At 39.6% G+C, this 21321-nt stretch overlaps 2 protein-coding genes across 2 annotated transcripts in view; both read left to right on the top strand.

Moving 5' to 3' along the window:
• LOC106842726 (complement receptor type 2-like) overlaps positions 1 to 4444 on the top strand; it is a 143879-nt gene extending 139435 nt beyond the window's left edge. Inside the window, exon 51 of the mRNA XM_044758450.2 lies at positions 4133 to 4444. Coding sequence (XP_044614385.2) covers positions 4133 to 4139 — 7 coding nt within the window. The 3' untranslated portion in view covers positions 4140 to 4444. The remainder of the gene's footprint in view (positions 1 to 4132) is intronic.
• Positions 4445 to 5183: 739 nt separating this feature from the next.
• The window catches only part of LOC106842728 (membrane cofactor protein-like), a 38114-nt gene continuing 21976 nt past the window's right edge, over positions 5184 to 21321 (top strand). Inside the window, exons 1-5 of the mRNA XM_044758456.2 lie at positions 5184 to 5456; positions 13538 to 13723; positions 14318 to 14417; positions 18476 to 18561; positions 19411 to 19608. Coding sequence (XP_044614391.1) covers positions 5333 to 5456; positions 13538 to 13723; positions 14318 to 14417; positions 18476 to 18561; positions 19411 to 19608 — 694 coding nt within the window. The 5' untranslated portion in view covers positions 5184 to 5332. The remainder of the gene's footprint in view (positions 5457 to 13537; positions 13724 to 14317; positions 14418 to 18475; positions 18562 to 19410; positions 19609 to 21321) is intronic.

The following is a 21321-nucleotide window of genomic DNA, read 5'->3' as shown; positions in this document are numbered from 1 at the left end:
CTTCATACTATGTTCTGTATAAAAAACATACTAAAATTTAAATAAAAGAATAATTATTATAAAAGTAACTAGATTACTTTCATATGGATTCAGAATATGTATTTGATATGATATTGTGGGCCATGCTAATGATCTCCAGAAAACATCAGAATCCTTCTGGATATTTAACAATAGATTTGTATATGCCTACTGCTAACTCTGTGTAATTCTTGATTTTAATAGTTGTTTTTAGCATGTATTCTGCCACATTAACCTTGATAAATATAATAAGCTGGACATCAACTTGAATTTCAATTTGAAATTATGCAAGATAGAAAAAACCCACAATAAGAAAAGTCACTGGACAAACTGGGAGAAAAAATTTAACTTACATAACAGACAAAAGGTAATTGGCTTATTTAGAGAGTTAATATTTAAACTCCCCTTCTCCCCTCCTCCCCCTAATTGGGCAAAACACATACACCCAAGTCATCAAAAAAAGAAGGGCAAGTAGCCCACAGATACGTGAAAAGATGCTCAATGGTTTCGCTTACTTGAAACTTTAGCAAGACTTATTATCTCTTAGGTTTCTATAGAATTAAATTTTAAAAAAGGACTAGAAATTAATTGATCAGGAATTTGCCTTTCTTAGGATTAAAATTCCCTGTCACAAGAAAAAATTCTGCATTCTTTTTTTTGTTCCAGAACGTAGTAGGTCAGTGAGCAATGTGATTAACAAATATCTGATGCTTGTGACTTTTTAATTGCAAGAAATCAGTTGTTTCTTTAATCAACAGTTGTCTATGGGAAATACTGTATATATCACCTTGTCTTATTGAGCAATTCTGTTAGCCTCTGGCCTTAACAGTTTCCATCGGAAAAGCAGGGGCTGGACCAATTGGTCTCCAAAGCTATTCCTAATGCTGATATTCTAACTTTGTTTTGTTTCGTTTGCATTTTTGTACACTTAAGGGTGAGATGTAAGTTAAAGTCTATGACATTTAAATGAAACTTTGTGTCTCCACCATCATGAAAAAGAAATAAAAGATTTTATCTTTGCAAATCTACTAATCGAACATGGTTTATAATATACTTACTTTTTAAAGCCTCCAAAAGCCAAGAGGAAACAAAGTAAATATGCGTTCCTTCTGAAAAATGCCCTCCTTTCTGCACTTGATTGGTTTCAGAATCCTTGCTCTGGGTGTGGCATACCACACTAATGCTCTTTAACAGCTAAATATGAAGGTCAGTTGGCTGGCAGGTGCTTGCCAGGTGCAAACAGAGATGGCACAGGTCCCAAGGCCAACATCACAAAGGGGCTTAACTATCCTCTGTTTAGCCATTCTCTTTCAGGTTTTCACAAATACCTAATGTGGAATTCACAGTGATGGTGGAAAGCCTTTTCTGAGAGCCTTCACAGGCCCATTCACGCTGCTTCCCTCACCTCTGAAGAGCATAACGTAAATATACTAATTGAGGAGGCAAAGAAGCACCAAATGTTAAGTTTTATTTTAAAGAAGTTGGCCTCTGTTGCATGACATCCCCACACACCTACCTCCAGCCTACTGCCATTCAGAATGCCTAAAGGAGGTCTACCATATGGCTCAAAGCCTACTCTACACACCTGTGTATTCTCCATTCTCTCCTCATTTTCTCTTTGGCAGTTTGACAAAATCTTTAGTGGTAGTTAGATAAACCCCTAGTATTTACTGCCTACTTCACTCAAAGCCTTGACTCTTGAGTTCTGTTCCTGTCAGGACCTTAGGAAGTTCATGGTCAATACTCTCCCTTTGAACTCGGTCACTAAAATAATCTCAAGGCTCATGGAGAGACAGGAGCTCCACTTCACAGGCCAGCTTACAATGCCTGGTGTAGCTCATTCCTTTCAGAGACAAATCCCACTTTGTTCCTAGTGTCTAAAATTACTAAAATCAAAATCTCTCAGAACTTTCCCAGCATTTGGTAAATCCATGCTGGGGGAGAACTGGCAGAGATGCATTAAATGCACTTGACAGCAACACCCATTTATTTCATTATTTGTTATTTATTATACACTACTATAGACTAGAACAGTCTCTACACTGGAGATACAGCGAGAAAACACTATCGCTGTTTCATGGAGCTAGTCCAGAAAAATAGGGAACAAGGCTCAGAACCTTTCAAATGGAGCCACAGTAGGGTGAAATCAAAATAAGTTAAAGAAATCAATGCTAAAGTCTTCAATTAAATTAAGAATGGTTTGATGAATCCCAGTCTAGAAATTTCACTGATTGAAAGTTCTGTAAAACCCCAAACCTTGAATCTAATCTAGCACCTGTAAGTAGAATACCAACCATTAGCCATATTCCATATTTTTCCCCTATCTTTCAAATTCTCATGGGAAAAAAATACTTACTTCCAAGCCTATAAATAGATGGAAAGGTTTTTTTTCAGCTTTATCAAGATATTATTGACATAGAACATTGTGTACAGATGTTTGTAGAGAACAATAGATTCTCTGTTTTCACAAATAAGTGCCAACCTTGAGCCACAGAACATGTCCATTCTATCACTCTTTTACAACTGTAAGAATGAATAGAAATGATAATTCCACCTCACTGAGTTTCCTATTTACTGTGTCCTTAATTATACCTTTCAATTAAGTGTCATCAATGACTATCTCGGTTTTATAATCCAAGATACTAAAGTGTTTATTTTATACATCAGATCCACACTTAGTGTTTTACATTCTGTCAAGAAATATTCAAAAAATTCAATATTTTTTGATATTTGAATATTTGATATTTGAATTCAAATAATTCAAAAAATTGTGGTGTTCTGAGAGGAAGAGGAAATTACATGGTTTGTTGAACCTGGAATGTTTTTGGTACATCTCAGATATAGAATTGTTTAAGTATATATAAAGTTTTGTAATTCCAGAAGATGCATTTGAGGTTTAGAGAGAGAGCTTTCATGTACTCACCATCCTCTCATACATAATCCTGTCTGTTACAGCCTCTATCCCCACCAGCCTATGAATAAAATAGCAGTTAATATATATGTTAGATTTAAGAATTTTTTCTTTACCTGATTCCAAATGTAACATAGGGTCAATATAGAAAAATGAAAACCACAAAAAAAATGAAATTACCATAATCCTATCAACTATTAGTTAATTTTCATATATTTCCAACTAATTTCTTTTTACATGTATCAATATACTACTTTTGTTTTAATAAAAGGAATGCTAAAGGCCTGCCTGGTAGCATAGTGGTTAAGTTTGTGTGCTCCATGTTGGCGGCCTGGCGTTTGCAGGTTCAGATCCTGGGTGTGGACCTACACACTGTTCATCAAGCCACACTGTGGCCACATCCCACATACAAAATAGAGGAAGACTGGCAGAAATGTTAGCTCAGTGCCAATCTTTCTCAAGCAAAAAGAGGAAGATTGGCAACAGATTTTAGCTCAGAGCCAATCTTGCTCACCAAAGAGAAAAAAGAAAAGAAAAAAGGAAAGCTAAAGGGTATATACTGATTTGGAGTCTGCTTTTTCCACTTCTGTTCCACAGTTTGTCACATCAGTATTTTTTACACTGCTTGCTGCATAGAATTATATCCCATAAAGTGACCTACCATAAATTCCTTAATAATTTGGCTGACAGTTATGGTTTATATTTTTTTCAAAATTATACATCTTTGCTCATAGCTTTGATGATTTCTTAGGGGATAAACTCTAAATGGAACTGATGGTTGAAAAATCATTTCTATTTAAAAACTTTTAACACGCACAAAACTTATGTTAAAAGCTAAAAGTTTGCGGATGCTGGTCCCCTCAGTATGTTTACTCACGTTGGTTGACTGTTTTTATTCTTCGCCAAGTAATAGGAAGAAAATGTCAACCCCTTTTGTTTGCCTTTTAATACCAGTCATGTTACCTGTTTTTTCTTTTATTAGCCTTACAGGCTTACTCACAACTGTACAAATAAATCTTGCTCATTCTTAATTTTACAGCACTGAGAGATTGTTTCTCCAGAAAAGTTCTTCCTCTTATCCACTTCACCTATCCAATTCCTACCCATCCCAACTCTAATGACATTCATTGCTTCCAAGAATTTGGCATTTAATACACCCTTGTCTTTATGATTTTCATGCATGTATCTTCGTCTCTCTCTAAGTGAATAAAGAAAAACCTCCCTCAAAATGGAGTCAGGAGGCCCTGACGGTGGAGCCCTCATGCATTACCACTCCTCCTGCTTACAGCCCCAGCAAGAGAGGAAGATTTCCTCCTCACCCAGCAACAGCAAGCAGCCAATGAGAAGCCACCACCACTTCGAGCTCCTGGTTTCCTCCAATGAACTGCTTAAAACAGCTCCTTCCCACTTTCTCCCTTCCTTCGTTCTCTGGATTTGTCTGTATGGTTCACTATAGTTTCCACGTCCCAAATTGCAATTCCTCTGTTATTTCCTAATAAACTACATTTTGCTTACCATTTTGTTTTAAGGATTCACATCTTCAATAAAACATTGAGTTGCTTAAGGGCAAGGGCCCCACAGAACTGAGGCCCAGCGTCTAAGGGCCCCGTGTCCTTTAATAATTGACCTTCCCAGGCGTGCTCTCAAGGCAGTGGGGGGAGAGTAATTCACGATAGGGGTTGCGAGTGCAGAGGCCGAGTCTTCATGGTTTTGAACTCTAGCAGGCCTGCACGGGATGCAGTAGCAGAGGCTCAACCACGGCTCTCAGGTATTGTCCCTAATTGTGCCTGACTGATGCTGAATACTGAGGGCCCAGGTAGTCCTGAAGCCCGGAGCGCCCCAGGACAACTGAAGCCCTGAGGCGGCTGGTCCCACGGTGACCCGCTGCCTGGGCTCCCGGTTTCTATTTTCAGGTCGAGGCGCTTTAGTTTTCGATCCACCGATCCGGAAAAGGGCCACTGACGACCCGCCAGCTCTTGTTTCCTTTCCGCCCTTCCTGCGTGGGGTGTTAACCGGGTACGAATGCGGAGGTGACCCAGCCGTTTCCCGCAAGCCTCCTCGGGGCTCCCGGGCAGGTCTGCAGAGGGTGCGGCCAGAGAGCGGTCAGGCTCACGCGGGAGGAGCCGGAGCCGCCCGCAGACGCGGGTCCGTCAGTTCCCGGCGGCGTCCTCTTCAGCCCTAACGCGCTTTCCCTGAGCCGAGGCCCAGTTCGGCAGCCTCCCCATTGGCCCCGCCCCTCGGCCCAGGTGCGTCACGTCACTTCCGCCCCAGGTTGACACAGGCCACGCCCACCCGCCGTGCCGCCCTTCACACTTGGTGAGCTCGTGGATTGTTGCGTTTGGTGACCAGACTCGAAAAGCTCCGCTCGCCCGCCTCGCGGGAATCTCGCGGATCTCCCCGAAAATGATGGCTTCTTGCGCGCCGCTCTCGGCACCTCTCTGTCGCCCCCAGAGCCACTTCTCTTCTTGGTGCTCCGCTGGGATCCTTTTAGGGGCCCTAGTGCTCCCGCTACCCGTATCCCCGTCCGGTAGGAGCCTGGAGAGGGCGTGCGCTCCAGCGCGAACGGGAGCGGGTCGGGGGCAGGCCGACCGGAGCCGAGGGCGGGGGAACTTCGCTCGTTGGGTCGTGCAGGTGGCGCGGGGCTGAGTCGACCCGGGTCGTGCGGAGTGGGTGGTGCGTGGCCAGCCTTCCCCCCGGGTGGCGCTGTGCAGGGATCCCGGCGGTGAGGACCACGAAGCGCAGGAGGTGAAGGCTTGCTTGGTGGTCGGCACCGAGCGGTGCGGCGGGGTGGGTGAGCCGGTGTTGACCGGGCCAGGCTGTGTCCCTAGCGAAAGCTTGCAGGCTGTTACCGGCACTGAGCCAAGTCGGGACGGGAGCGCGGACTCGGTGCTTGCGGTGAGGGCTTGCTCTTGAGTGCCCAGGAGCGTGGGGGAGTTACTGGGACTCGTGCTGTGCCGGTGGGGAGGGTTTGCCCTGCTTCCCTGGGCCGGATGGTGCCGTGTTGAGAGGGGTATTTGTGCCCCGCCTGGCTGGGCTGGGGAAGCCGCGGGCGTGTTGTCGGGTGTGTGTTCCACGGAAGTGGCCACCCAGCGGTGCCGAGTGTGGAGCGAGGAGGCCCGCTGCTCGCTTCGTCAGGGGGCTGGGAAGCGCGTGGTGTGCCTGTAGTGCTGGGGTGAGAGCAGGCTCTGGGTGCCTGGGGTTCCGAGGGTTTGGGAGGGGCGCGCCACGCTTTTGTACCTGACGTTCAGAGGCTCCTTCTTGCCCAAGATCATACTGGTATTGGCTTGCAGGTTGTTGCGTTTTTTTTTTTTTTTTTTTTTTTTTTTTGCCGGGTAGTTATCTTCCTGTTCCCATCCAATACAGGCAGTATCCACGTCTGTTACCGAATGGCTTTTTGGCATTGTTCCCTTCTTTTCATTATTTTGGATCATATTTGAAGGGATATCCGAAGTAACTTAAAACACATTGGTAGCCAAACCTAGTGACAAATGATTATCCTAAGAGGTGAACCATAAATAATGTTAATCTAGCTTTCCTCTATAGCTCAAAAAGTATGGCCGAAGGCCTGTCTACTAAGTTTGTTTCATGTTTCATTGAATCAAATAAATACTTTAAAAACTGTATATACTGAAAAAGACATGCTTATTGTATAAAACTTACACAAAGGACAACCATTTTAAATACTTTGGTATATTTCCTCTGTCTTCTAATGCTCTTGTGTTCCTTTGCTCAAGTTATTTTCAGGATCCTGTTACATATACCGTTTGTATGCTGCATTCTTTCCTTAGCAGCATTCATTCCACAAAGATTTGCCTTCCCTGTGCCAGGTCCTGTGCTCGTTCTGAGGGTACCCTGCTCAGCAATAACAAACCACTCCTGTTTTCATGATCTTTATTGTCTGTCTGCACACACACCCGAATATAAGCAGAGACGGTATTTGCTCACTGTTAGATCCCCAGTGCCAAGCACACAGTAGATAATCAAGAAATATTTCCTAAAATTTTTTGGGAGACAGTAACAAAAACATAATACTAATGGATACATTATAACCCAAGAGAAGTGCTCTGGAGGAAAGGAGCCTGAGACTCTGACAGCATTTAGCAAATGAGTGGAGGCTGGGAAGACTTTTCTGCTCATCAGACAGGCCAGCTCTGCCACTTTGGGGCTTCTGCACTTGCTATTCCCTCAGCCTTGCAACATCATCCTCCTGCTTCTTTCATGATTGATTCCTTTTTATTCTTCAGACTCAGCTGAGATGTTACCCTGCCCCTACCCCCCAGGGACCTCCTCTGCCCACCCTGTCTCAGGTAGACACATACACTCTCCAGCTTAAATCCCCCCTCATGTGTAGTCGCCCTTCCCAAACTCTCTTTTCTGTTTGCTCCCCACTAGAATGCAGAGGTCTTGTCTGTCTTGTCACACTTGTGGTTCCAAATGCCCATTTTTTTTTGCCTCAGTATGAAGGAGTTATACACTCCTGTATAACTAGTAAGTATGAGAAAATTAAACATAGTATTCGGCTGGGGCCAGAGCCCAGGAGAAAATGCCTCCTGCCTCCAGGGGAAGGTTCTTCAAAGCAGCATGGTTAGGATGGCCTTTCTGTGGTGCCTGAAAGGCTGAGGCAGGGCCCGCTGAGGGCCCGGGAGGCTCTGGCTTCCCATTTTATGTAGAGTCTGCTGGGCTCACAATGCTCCAGTCTCGCTTGTTACTGATCTTTAAGAAGTTCATTTTGTGGTGGGAGGGCAGGAGCAGAACACTGGTGGTAAGGGAGAAACAAAAGGAATTTTTTGAAAAAAGAATAAATTTTAGATTAGGCTTAAAGCTGGAAGTTGAAGGGAACTATGAATACTATTTGGAAGAGAGGAAAACAGATAAATACAAGGGATAGGATGCAACATGGAAGTTAACAAAACTACAAATGAAGAAAAGGTGGAAAGGTAAAATCAGGAAAGGTATGAAACATAGAGAAAGTAGAAATGAGAACTCACTGTGCCGGGCAGGGAAAATGTGGATAAAATACACGTTTCACTTCTGAATTAGCTCCTGAGGAGAAAGTTTTGTGGGCAGACACTTGTGCCTGGGAGGCTTGTCATCTCAGAGGTGGTTGTCAAATGGTATGAGGTCACAGAAGGTAACATTTGTCAAATTTTGGGACCAGTCTCGTTGCTCCAGAAGAAGTCTGGTTTTTTGGACAAAATCCACAATCTCCTGTTATGGATGGTCTCTTCTGCCTATTTTAGGTCTTTTCTTTCTTTCCAGTAAAGAAACCAAGATCAATAAGTGCTTACACAGTAGTTTCTTAGTTTACTTACTCGCATATTACAACGCAAAGAGAGCAGCCCTTGTCTGGTCAGTTGCTAGGTTACCAGGATCCTGGGAGATAGGCAACAAAAGAAACTACACGGCCAAACCTTTCTCCAGTGCATAAAGCTTTAAGATGATGATTTTCAATATTAGATTCATTATAGTATGTTCTTCTCCATTGTTCTCTGTTTGACAGCAGTGGTACTTTGAGCACCAAATGTTTTTGAATAGCCGCTATGAAGGACATACTGTGCTAGATGTTATGGCCACATGGATGAATGGAGTCAGCCTGTTAACTATTCAACCCAAAAACATGTGACAGTGACCTGAGAGATCCATGCAGAGGAGCGTCCAGGAGAGGGACTGCTCACTGCGTCTTTGGGGAAACAGAAAGTGCTTTCTAGAGCAGATGTTGAGGGGATTAAGTCTAAGAGGACAAGCGTTGAGCAGGAGTTGCTGCTGAGCAGGAAGGAAGGGTGTTCTGAGCAGAGGGAGCAGTGTGAGCAATGGCTCAGAGATAGGACATGGCTCAGGGACTCAGGGACTGCCAGGCTACCCAGTGAGGCAGCAGTAGGGCAAAGGAGGAGAGAGCAAGGAAGGACTAGATCACAGAGTGAATAATTGTGAAACCAATAGGATAGTCGGGAATGAACAATCACCATCATAAAATTCAGACATAATGTTATTACCTGTCCTTTTAAGGCACCTTGAGCCCTTCTGTTTGACTTAGCACAATGCAGACCATTTCTTGAAGACCAACTTGTAGACAGAGTGTGTTGGTGTAACCACGTGAGGGTTCCAGATGAGAGACAGTGATGGGAAGCAGTGGTCATAGTGGAACCAGGCTCCCTGGCTAGACTCTTGGGTCTGCTGCCTACTGAGAAAGTTTCTTGGGAAAGTTAATTCACCTTCCTGTGTCTCAGTTTGCTCATCTTAAAGATGGGGAAATGGTACCCAGCTCATAGGATGACTATGAAGACTAAGTTAGTTTAAAAGCACTTAAAATAATGGTTGGCACAAATAGTGCTTAAATTTTCCATTTCTAGAATTATTACTCTCATCACTATTGTTGTAAGTACTAAGTACTGGAATCTTTCATTCTCATACTTTAGGAGAAAATAATAAACCTCAATATTTTGAGTGCACCTTTGATAGTGTTAAAATACCATTTGTAATAATAGCAGTAATAGGGAATAGGTTCACAATAAAATAATAAAGTATAAATATTTTGACCTAAAAAAATTGAAAACTCTGATAAAAGCTTCAGCTGAAATAAAGAGTCTAGATAAAGGTGAAATGAAGGAGTTTATTTGATAATCAAAGTGAGGAACTGGAGACCTAGGGGACAGTCCAACAGAGTATTCTGAGGAGCTGCTCCAAGTTCTGCAGATGTGGCTGCAGTTTATGTACTTTATATACTTTCTAGCGTGCAGGGAATGGCTAATGCATCTAATATTCACATACTTCAAGACAACATAAACAAGAACTTTTGGGTTAGACATTAAGCAAGGCTGGTAAGTCCATGTTATCTCTGTGTGGCAAGGACCAGGGTCATTACTTGTCCCTCAGTCTCTAAGAAATGCAGCTAGGGAAAGTGAGAGCAAGATACTCTTTATCTTTTCTTGTTATTCTCTCCAGCTGGCATCTTCGGTGATGAGGCGTGGGCTTGCAAAGCCATTTTAACACAGGCTTAAGATGGCCTGCACGGACGCTTTATAGCACAGCTTGGATTTTTGTACTGACTTTAAGCCTATGTAACTCGCTTGCTAGATTCGCCTGTTAGACCAAGGAGAAGGGTCCCAAAAGTTTGTTCACAAAGGGAAGTGTCTATAACTAAACCAATGAAATAAAATTGAAGACAGGCATAAAAACAGCAAAGAAAAACATAATTTGCAGATACCTCTGGAAGAGGTTGGCTGAACAGTAAAGATTTGAATTTGGATCTAAGAGTGTATAGAAGTGATTCATACCAGTGCTCATTCAGCTCTCGTGCTAGGTCCTAGAAGTGCAGTGATGAATGAGACGTGGTCCTCAAGAAGGTGACAGTCTCATAGGCAGTATAAATAATAAAGAATTACAATATGAAGAGTGCTATGGAAAACGTTAGTTGGGGCAGCAGGAGAACACTTAACCCAGTTTTTTGACTGAGAGCTGTCAAGAGCTTCAAGGAAGAAGTGGCATCTAAGATGAAACTGAAGGATGAGTGGGTGGGAGGAATGGCAGGGTCTCTGGTCAAAGTTGAAGTAAAGTGATGCATGGAGCCTGCTGTACTAATGTAGTCTAAGTAACTGAATAGGCACTACGTGGAATTGAATATGACTTGAGAATAGTGTGCAAGATTGAGCAGTGTCCTGATAGTGACAGATTTTAGAAGTCTGTTAGCCATGTGAAGGGGCCTTAGACTTTATCTTGAGGGGAATGGGGAGCCATTGACAGGCATCTGACTTGGAAGAGGGTTGCTCACTGTATCATATCAGTATTACTCTGGTAGCAATGTGAAAAATGAATTCCTTCCATTGAAGGAAAGGTGGCAAGACGGATAAGGAGATCTATTCAGAAACTCTTGTAGCAATCCAGATAAGAAATGAGAGAGGCTTGAATTAGAAGTGAAGGATAGAATTAGAGAGATGGAACAGACATTTCAGTTGTGGAAACAATATAACAAGTTTGCTGGGCATGTGTGAGGGTGAAGAATGGAAAGAGAGCATGCTCTGGCTTCATTATGTTATTTGAGATAGTGTGACACATTCCAAGTGGAGCTGTGTGGGGCGGCAACTGAAAACAGATTTGGTGCCTCAGCTAAATAACTTAAGATGGAAAGAGGGATTTGGGAGACAGCTTTTATCTGTGGTAATGAAGTCGTGGGAGTATATACTGACCCAGGGGAAGCTGCAGAAGGAAATAACAAGAGTTCCTAGAACCACCCGTTAGGAACATTACATTATCAGATCAGGCAGAGAAGGAAGAATAGCCAGAGGACAAGCTGAAAACCAGGGTGGTGTGCTATCCTGGAATCCAAGGAGAGAGAGCTTTTCAGGCAGGAGGGAGAGAAGACAGAGTGATCAATAGCTCCAGATGTTATAGACATAGTAACTAAAATTACTGAGGAAGAAAGGGTCAGGATGAATTTACCAAGGATGAGGCCACTTAATGACTTTGAACATAATTTAAGTGATTTTTGTAGGCCTAGAAACAAGCGGGAAGTGAGAAATAAAATTGACAGATGTAGATCCCAGAGTCTGCATTTAGAGGAAGGAAGAAAAATAGGTTGTGTAGATGGTGGGAGAAGGAGCAGGCTGGTCCAGTTTTAGTCAGAGACCAGGATTTTCTGAAGGTAGCAATCTTGACAAGGTGGTGGCTGTGTGCTTACATCAGAGTTATTTTTAGATTTTGCAAGAAGATAGAGAATGTGTGCACAATTTTTGCAAATGTAGAGAAGGTGGACATCTCTTGATCCATAGTGGAGCACTATTCCACTTTCCTGAAACTCACCTGAAACTTTGGGGAATTTTTTGGATGCAGCCTATCATATTGTATAATGGCATCTATTATTGAAGTATAGCATTGCAGCCTAATAATAGTTATATTGTGAATGATCTTAAACAAAGTAAGTCAAGATACTATTTTTCTAGAGCTGGGAATGTTTAGTTTGAAAATCTCTATAGGAGAAAAATTCAGTCTTCTGAGCAAGAGGGGAAATTTGTTTGTAAAAAAAGCGTGATATTGGACTCAGTTATTACAGTGTATAAAGCTTTTAATCAGTCAGTTGCCAAACCAAATTTTACACCCTGCGCATTGTTGAAAGCATCTTTTTCATGATACATGTTAAGAGAAAGAAATATTTTAATTAGTTGAATGGGTTAAACCATCCAATTGACATTTCTTTTTCCGTACGAATTAGGAATCTTCTCTTCTTTATATGCTTTCAAGATGTTACTGGAATTGAGTTCATAAAACAAAGGATACTTGTATAATTTAATCATGGGCATGCTGTTGCTTGATTACTTTCTTGGTGATTCCAGGAAATGCTAGAATGATGTCATGTATTTGTGTCTAGAATGGGAATTATAGCATTTCTAGCCCAGGGGTTGTTTTTTCCTGTTGCGAAATGAGAACGTCTGGTTCAGGATAGTCAGTACATTTAAGATTATTAATAAAATTCAACTCTACACTAATCTTTTTAATCAATGCTTTTAATTATTAGGGCTTTTTGTTTGCTTTTTGCTTTTGTTTTGGGCAGTTGATTGAGGAACATTCAGATGTCAAGGTCAGCACAGTAGAAATGTTGAAAACATTTTGCCTGTAGGTGGATTTCAGTGCATGTTGTAAATAAAATGTTGATAGTGTATATAGAGAAAATTTTAGAATTTAGAATATGATGTGAAAGGAGAGTAATATTTCACTTGCTTAGAGTTTGCTTGACCAGTCTCTCAGTCTGAAGTAAGACCTAGATCCAGAGAGTAAGAAAGAAACCTCAGGGATCAAAATAGATTTCTTTTCTTCTTAGCTCCTTTCACCTTTAGGAGAGACTTCTGCATTCTTTTAGTCCTTTAGGACTTACATACAGTAATATCCAAGAAAGCAAAATTTTTTTCATGTAAGGCTATCAAAGTAGTTCATTTGATATTTAAATGGCATCTCTTCACTTACAAAATGCTCAGTTCACTATTATGAAAACTATAAAATGATGTCTTTTATTTTGAAGTAGTTCAGCCCATATTTATTTTGATCTATGGAATCCACGATGCTTATTTAACCACCGCCTCTTACCATAGCATTTCTTGAGCACCCGCTGGGTAGAGAGTGTAGTAGAAAAAGAAGGCATGTGATCCCTGAGCTCTGGGAGCTCGCCTTCTGAGAGGAGACTGAGCCTGCAGTGCCAAGTGATCATGAGTTTGTGTTTCAAACTGTGGAGGGTAATCTCAGCAGAGTGGTATATACTATAGAGACTTCTTCGAGGAGATGTGAGTTTGGGAATGAATTTAGAAAAAAGTGGGGAAGGATACATTCCTGCATATATTTTTTAAAGCTAAAAACATCGATTTTGTCTCTTCAATTTACTGATGAGTGAAAATTAAGCTCATTCCCCAAGAAACCAAAAGCTAATAAGATGTTATTAAAAACAAGCAAGACACATCGTCCACAGCTACCACCACTTGGGTAAAAGCATGGGACAGTCATTAAACGTCTTGCCTAGAACCTTGCCATTTATTCTGTACTACTTACCTGCTGCCAGGCCACAGGCCCTGTCTGGTGAAAGAGGTAAAGTACTTTGTTTTCATGTACTTACTCTCTTCTTCCTAGGTACCTGTGAGCCACCGCCAACATTTGAAACTATGCAGCTCAAGGGTAAACCTGACAGAGTTTATTTTCCTGGGGAGAGACTGTTTTATGAGTGTCGCCCAGCATATGAGCGCCTGTTTCCCTATAGCCTCTCGACTTTTTGTGAGCATAATGGCTCATGGTTCCCAATTGATGAAGCTTGTACAAGTAAGTAAACAAAATCTTTTTTGAAGAAGAAGATGATTAGCCCTGAGCTAACATCTGCCACCAATCCTCCTCTTTTTGCTGAGGAAGACTGGCCCTGAGCTAACATCCGTGCCCATCTTCCTCTACTTTGTATGTGGGACGCCTACCACAGCATGGCGTGCCAAGCGGTGCGTAGGTCCGCACCCGGGATCCGAACCGGCAAAACCCCGGCCACTGAAGCAGAATGTGCGAACTCAACTGCTGCGCCACCAGGCCAGCTCCAAACAAAGTCTTTTTTTCTTTTTTTGTTTTTTGCTTGCTCTAGAGATTTTTACACATTTTAGGATCCATTTTCCACTATGGCAATGATGATTTTCTCATGTGAACTTAGGCTTTAGATGGCAATGCGTTTTTTTTTCACGCTTTGAGGAATCTCCAGGGAGTCTTTTTCTTGGCAATTGGTTACCCGGGTAAATGTAAATTTTAATTTTGTCCTTACAATAGTTAAAGAGAATAATATTACATGAATTATAAAGAGCAGTGTAGAGTTTTGATCTTGATGCAAATCTCTTTTGAAATTGGTGTAAAACAACGAATTTGAAAATTTTATTTTAGGAAAAAAATGTCCAACTCCACAACTCAAATATGGTGAAGTAACATCCCCAAATTCTTCCTATATGTTTGATTCAGAAGCTCACTTTTTGTGTGATGAGGGGTAAGTAAGTTGCTCCTTAGAAGAAAAAAGGTAAATTTTACAAATTCCATTTTTGTCTTGCTTCTCTTCTTAAGCTTAAGTTGATTTCATCTTTTTTTTTTTTCTATATGATCAGTTGTATTTGTAGCCCAACAGTTCTTGGGGTTTTTATGGAGACTGAAAGGTTGTATAATTTATAGAAAGAAATTTAAATTAGAGAGAAAAATTCTATAATACTTACTGTATGTAATAATAAGCCTGTTGTAAGCATTAAAAATGTAGAAACTATGGTGACTTTATCCTTGATGACAAAGGGCACCCTGTTTAAGATGGCCAGCTTCTCAGAGTTGAAGTGGGGCTCACGGAAATGTTGTGAGGTTTAAGTCCTCTCTTTCTTCACATCTTCTGTCTTGTTCTCTCCATTATTGTGAGTGGGGTATTAAATCTCCAACTGTTGTAAAATACCTATTATGTGAAAATGTGTATTTCTCCCTTCAGTTCTGTCAGTTTTTGCTTCATAGATTTTGGTGGTCTGTCATTAGATTCATAAATATTTATAACTGTTATATTTCTTGCTATATCAACTTTTATTAATATATCATGACGTTTGTCTCTTGTAACTTTATTTGATTTAAAGTCCAATTTGTCTGATATTAGTATAGCTAACCCTCCTCTCTTTTGGTTGCTATTTGCATGGAATATCTTTTTTCATCCATTCACTTTGAACCTGTTTTTTGTCTTTGGATCTCAAGTGAGTCTCTTGTAAACAGTATGTAGTTACATCGTGTGTTTTTATCCATTCTGCCAATCTCTGTCGTTTGATTAGAGAGTTTAATCCATTTACATTGAAGTAATGACTTGTAAGGAGTCATTGTGCTATTTGTTTTCCAGCTTTTTTTGTCACTCATTTCCTGAATTGCTATCTTTGTTTTTGTTTAGCTGCCTTTTTATAGTGCAATGTTTAAATTCCTTTCTTATTTTCTTTTGTGTATATTCTATGGGTTTTTTATTTGTGGTTGCCGTGGGGATTACATTTGCCATCCTAAAGTTATAACACTCTAATTCGAAGTTATGCCAGCTTAACTTCGTAACATACAGAAACTCTGCTCCTTTACAACTCCATCCCCACCCTGTTTGGGTGTCGATGTCACAAAATTACATCTTTATTTATTGTGTGTCTCAAAACATAAACCAAGAGTTGTTTTAAGTGCATTAGTCTCTTATATAGAAAACAAGATCTGGAGTTAAAAAGCAAAGTTACAGTAATACTAGTTTCTATACTAATAATTGGGTTTTTCTTTAAATATATTATTCTCTTAAATCATGAAGAAAACAGAAATTGCAATCACAAACCATTGTTACAATAATACAAGCCTTTATAATTGCCTGTGTATTTACCTTTAGTTAGATGTTTATTTTGTCAAATGGCTTAAAGTTACTGTCTAGTGTCCCTTCCTTTCACCTTGCAGGACTCCCTTGAGCCTTTATTGCAGGTGAGGTCTAGTCGTCATGAACTCCCTCAGCTTTTGTTTATCTGGGAATGTCTTAATTTCTTCTTCCCTTTTAAAGGACAGTTTTGCTGGGTAGTGGATTTTTGGGTGACAGTTTTTTTTCTTTTAGCATTGGGAGTGTATAAGTACACTGTCTTCTGGCCTCCAAAGTTTCTGCTGAGAAGTCTGCTGATAATCAAACTTTCAAAAGCCAAGGACAAAGAGAGAATCTTGAAAGCAGGAAGAGAGAAGTGAGTCATCACATACAAGCCTTCCTCAATAAGATTATTAGGTGTGTTAGTGTGGGTCTCTTTGAGTTCATTTTATCTGGAGGTTGTTGAGTTTCTTAGATGTTTATATTTGTGTCTTTCATCAAGTTTGGGAAGTTGTCAGCCATTATTTCTTCAGATATTCTTTCTTCCCCTTCTGTCTGTCTTCTCCTTCTGGGATTCCCACAATGTGTATGTTTGTCCACTTGATGGTATCCCATAAGTCCCTTAGGCTCTGTTCACTTTTCTTCACTCTCTTCTTTCTGTTCCTCAAACTCCGTAATTTCCATTGTCCTCTCTTTATGTTCATTGATTATTTCTTCTCCCTGCTCAAATCTGCCTTTAATTCCTCTAGTGAATTCTTCATACCAGTTATTATACTTTTGAGCTCCAGAATTTTGTTTTGGTTTCTTTTTAGGATTTTTTATCTCTTTAGTGATATTTCCGCTTGTTGACATATCATTTTCTTGACTTTCTCTACTTCTTCCTTTAGTTCTTTGAACATCTTTAAGACAGTTCTTTTGAAATCTTTGTCTAGTAAATCTGCCATCAGGTCTTTTTCAGAGACAGTTTCTGTTGATTTATTTTTTTCTTTTGAATGGGCTATACTTTCCTGTATGCCTTGTGACTTGTTTGTGGAATACTGGACATTGGAATCTAATAATGTGGTAACTCTGGAAATCAGATTCTCCCTGTTCCTTAGGCCTTGCTGTTTTTGGTTATTATCTTTGTGTTTTAGATTGTTGTACAGTGTCTCTGTGCTGAGGATCAGCCTGAGGAGTAAACTGAAGGTCTTATCAGGTCTTTTCTGATCCTTTCCCTGATCATGCAGACTCACTTAATTTTCCTTATATATACAGTTGTGTTTTACTGTCCTGGTCTTTAATGTCTTGCACCTGAGAGGGGAAAAGTGAAAAATGAAGAGGGGCACAAAAGGCACTGGGTCTTTAAATCACCTGGAAGTCACCAGCTGGGAAGGAAGGGGCTTGCAGAGTGGAGGGGAGTGTGACAAGTGCCCGCTGCTTTGTCTGCTTCTCTGTGATCAGAAGCACCACTCAGCAGTCAGACCGTAGATACCTGTATTTGGAGGACAGAGTCCCTTTTACTCACTCTGGCTCTTGCAAACTGCTCCAGGAACACCTGCACGGCTGCCTGCCACCTTCTGAGAGTGGAGGGAGGGTAGCTGCTATCTTCCTAAGAGCTGAAATTAATTCAGTATACCTATCTAAGTCTTCCCCTTGAAGTTGCAAGCCTTAAACAAACTTCAAAGTTCCAAAATAGTTTTATCAGGCAGATTCTGCCATTTCAATTGTTGCTTAGTTTGGGAGACAGATTCCTACTGCTTCCTACTCTGCCGTCTTCCCAGAATCCTCTTGTAAAACACTATAATACAGAGAAAATGAGTGAGCTTGAATGGAAAAGTCAAATGGAACCATGTGCAAGCAGGTGACTATTTTTTAACTTGATCAAGTAAAAATGTTGGAACATCCAGTTAATTGTTATAGAGAAAGCTGTCTAGGCACTTTGAAGAATACCAAAAGTTTAAGACAGAGACTCTTCTCAAAGCAGTTGTAGCCTTCTTGAGGAACAAAATATGTCCAGAGAGATGTCAAAGCAAAATAGTAAATGAGAATTACCAAATAAATAGAATTATTTGTGATCATTCCAGTGAGAGTCCAGAATGAGGAGAGAGTACTGTGAATTTAAATCATCAGAGATGTTTTCATCCAGCAGTATTCCTGAGCTATTCCTACAAAGATATTCTGATCTAAAGAATATTAATAAGATCTGAAACTTGCCTGGCACTCAGTGTGTGCCAGGTGCTAACTCATCTAAGCCTCAGAACAACTCCGTGAGTTATGTACTATTATTCCCTTTTCCTAGATGAGGAAACTGAGCAAGAGAGACATTAAGGGACTTGCCCAAGCTCAAAGAACAGGACAGTCATGGAGCTGGGACTGGTATCCAGGCAGGCAAGCTCTAGGGCCTTTTCTCTCTGCTTGGTCACCATTCTTACTGAGCAGAATGGCGTGAGCGAGGACATACAAATGAATGTGTAATGTGATTGCCAGAGGTAGCAAAGAGGCCAGACTGACAGGTATGACAGATTTATTTAGACATTTTTGTTCTTGGCCAATGTGTTTTCAAATGCAGAAACTCTTTAATTAAATTGCATATTTTATTAGCACTTTCATCATTTTAGAAACTTCTTCTCATATTACTGTAGTGCAGAAAACGAACCAGATAAAAATTTTCTTGATTATTATGTTCATTTTGTTAACTGGTAAAGAAAACAGTAACCTTTTCTTTTCTCATTTAGTTATCACTTAGTTGGACGAAGTATTCTAACTTGTATACGTGTTGGAAGTAATGTGCGTTGGGATGATATTATCCCACAATGTGAACGTAAGTATACTCTCTAATTAGAATTTAGACCAGCAGTTCTCAAACTTTCGGGCCTTGGGACCCCTTTATGCTTTTAAATTAACAAAGATCCCAAGAGCTTTTGTGTATGTGGGTTATGTCTATTGATATTCATTATATTGGAATTAAAACTGAGAAGTTTTTAAAATAATTATTTATTAATTCACTTTTACGAACAGTAAAGTCAATCCATGTTAACTTTTGTGATATATTTTATTTGAAAAAGAAAACTTTTCCAAAACAAATATTGAGAATAGTGGCATTGTTTCACATTTTTTCAAATCTCTTTAATATCTGACTTAAAAGAAGATATCTGGATTCAGTCTGTTGTGAATTTGCTTACTTTGTGGGCTCTGGAGAATTTCACCGTACACTCATAAGGATGAAAGTGAAAGAAGACAATATCTTGGTATTACTGTGAACCATTGATTTAGTGAATGATTATAGTTATAAATTATAAAGCATTTCTCAACTAGCAGTGAATTTTATTTTTAATCACAAGCATATTTTCTTGTTAAATTTCCAGTATCTTGTACGATGACTAGAACAAAACTTAGCATGGCCTTATAGATAAATATAGGTATTTCATATGGGTATTTTATATAGTCATTTAAGAAAATGAGTTTTGTTCTGAAAGTTCATTTCTACATTTTTTAAATCTGGGATAATAGTCTCATAGAAACCTTCTAAATGGATATTGGGTTTGCAACTAGCTTGGAGAAATCATATGTTAATGATTTTATTGAAGGGAGTTCATAGGACTTTACTAATGCTGTATTAATCTTTCATCTTTCCTTTTGCCTTTCATTTCTCCTTTTTTCTTTTTTTAAGTGATTTTGTGTTCGCCACCTGGAAAAATAAAAAATGGAAAATACACCAATAGCTACATGAAATCATTTGAATATAATCAGTTCGTAACTTACAGCTGTAACCCTTCAGATGGGCCAGAAGAATATTCACTCGTTGGAGAGAGCCAGCTCACTTGCTCTGGGCCTGACACATGGAGTAGTGACCCTCCTGAATGTAAAGGTAATAATATTTCCATCTTCATTTGTACACACTGTGGGAACACTTTATAAATAGTTTTATGTATCAGTAAACAAAACAGTCATACGTGCTTCCTCCACTTGTTAAATGACTTCTAATTTAATTTAATGTAGGTCAAATTGAATAAAAAATAGTTCTAGTTATAAAGTGCCCAACCTACATGTTCTTGGCATTCCAGTTTGTAAATTGTGAACTATTGTAGTTATGTATGAGTTAGGACTTTTTTGCTTGAAAGAACCAAAAAACTCAACACACACTGGCTTAAACATAAGACAATTTTTTCTTGTATTACAAGACATCTGAGAGTTCTGGCTGCAGGTAATGGGAGAGTACATTGTAAATAACTAACCCTCCCACTAATAAGATTGATAAACTCTGGACAAAACATGTTTAAAAAACAATGTTTAAGGCCCTATAGAGTGATCAAAAGCAGGGAGACACTAGAGAGGATTTGACTCTTGTCAGAAAGGAACTCCTGAATAACAATAGAATAATTACTCTTTTCAAGTGCACATGGAACATTCTCTAAGATAGACCATATTCTAGGCAATAAGATAGTTTTTAACAAATTTCAAAGAATTAAAATCATTCATAGTACATTATATAATCACAATAGAATGAATGTAGAAATCAAAACAGAGATAATCTAGAAAAGCCTCAAATATTTGAAAATTATGCAAGATACTTCTAACTAACCATTGAGTCAAAGAAGAAGTTACAAGAGAAGTTAGAAAGTGTTTTGAACTAAAAACGAAAACACAACATATCAAAATATCAGAATTTGTGTGATACAGCAAAAGCATTGTTTAGAGGGAAATTTATAGCATGGAATACTTATGTTAGAAAAAAAGAAAAGTCTCAAATGATCTAACCTTCTACCTTAAGAAACTAAAAACGAAGAGCAAATTAAACTCAAAACAAAGAGACAGAAATAATAATGATAGGGAGAAATCAATGAAATTGAAAAGAGAAAAATAATAGAGAAAATCAATGAAACCAACACCCTGGAGAAGATCTTGGTGAAGGTCGATAAAATAGAGAAACCTATGGCCAGACTGACAAGAAAAAAGAAGACATTTATTGCCAATATCAAGAAGGAAAAGAGGACAACACTAAATATCCTGCAGACCTTTAAGGAATAGCAAGAGAGTAACACGAAAACAACTTTATGCCTATGAATGTGACAACTGAAATGAAATCAACTTCCTTGAAAGACACAAAATACCAAAACTCACTCAAAGAGATAGGTAATCCGAATAGTCTTGTATCTATTAAAGAAATAGAATTTGTAGTTAAAAACCTTCCCATAATGAGAACTTCAGGCCCAGATGGCCTCCCTGGGGCATTCTACCAAACATTTCAAGAATAAATAATAGCACCTCTACAGAAACTCTTCAAGAAATATAAGAGGACGGAATGCTGCTCATTTCATGAGGAGAACATTACCCTGATACCAAAACCAGACAAAGACATTGCAGAAAAATTACAAACATCCTCAACTCGTTCTCAATGAATATAGACCCAAAACTTCTCAACACCTGTCAACAAATCAAATCCTGCCATATATAATAATAATGATACATTATAACCAAGTAGGATTTATCCCATAAATGCAGTCTTGTTTCAAATTCAAAAATTAATCAGTGTAATTTACCATATTAAGAGACTATGAATAAGAAAAAAACCATATGATGA

This window comes from Equus asinus, chromosome 25 (assembly GCF_041296235.1).
Source record: "Equus asinus isolate D_3611 breed Donkey chromosome 25, EquAss-T2T_v2, whole genome shotgun sequence".
NCBI lineage: Eukaryota > Metazoa > Chordata > Mammalia > Perissodactyla > Equidae > Equus > Equus asinus.
The sequence above is the reverse complement of the archived record's forward strand: the minus strand, read 5'-3'. Positions and strand labels throughout refer to the sequence as shown.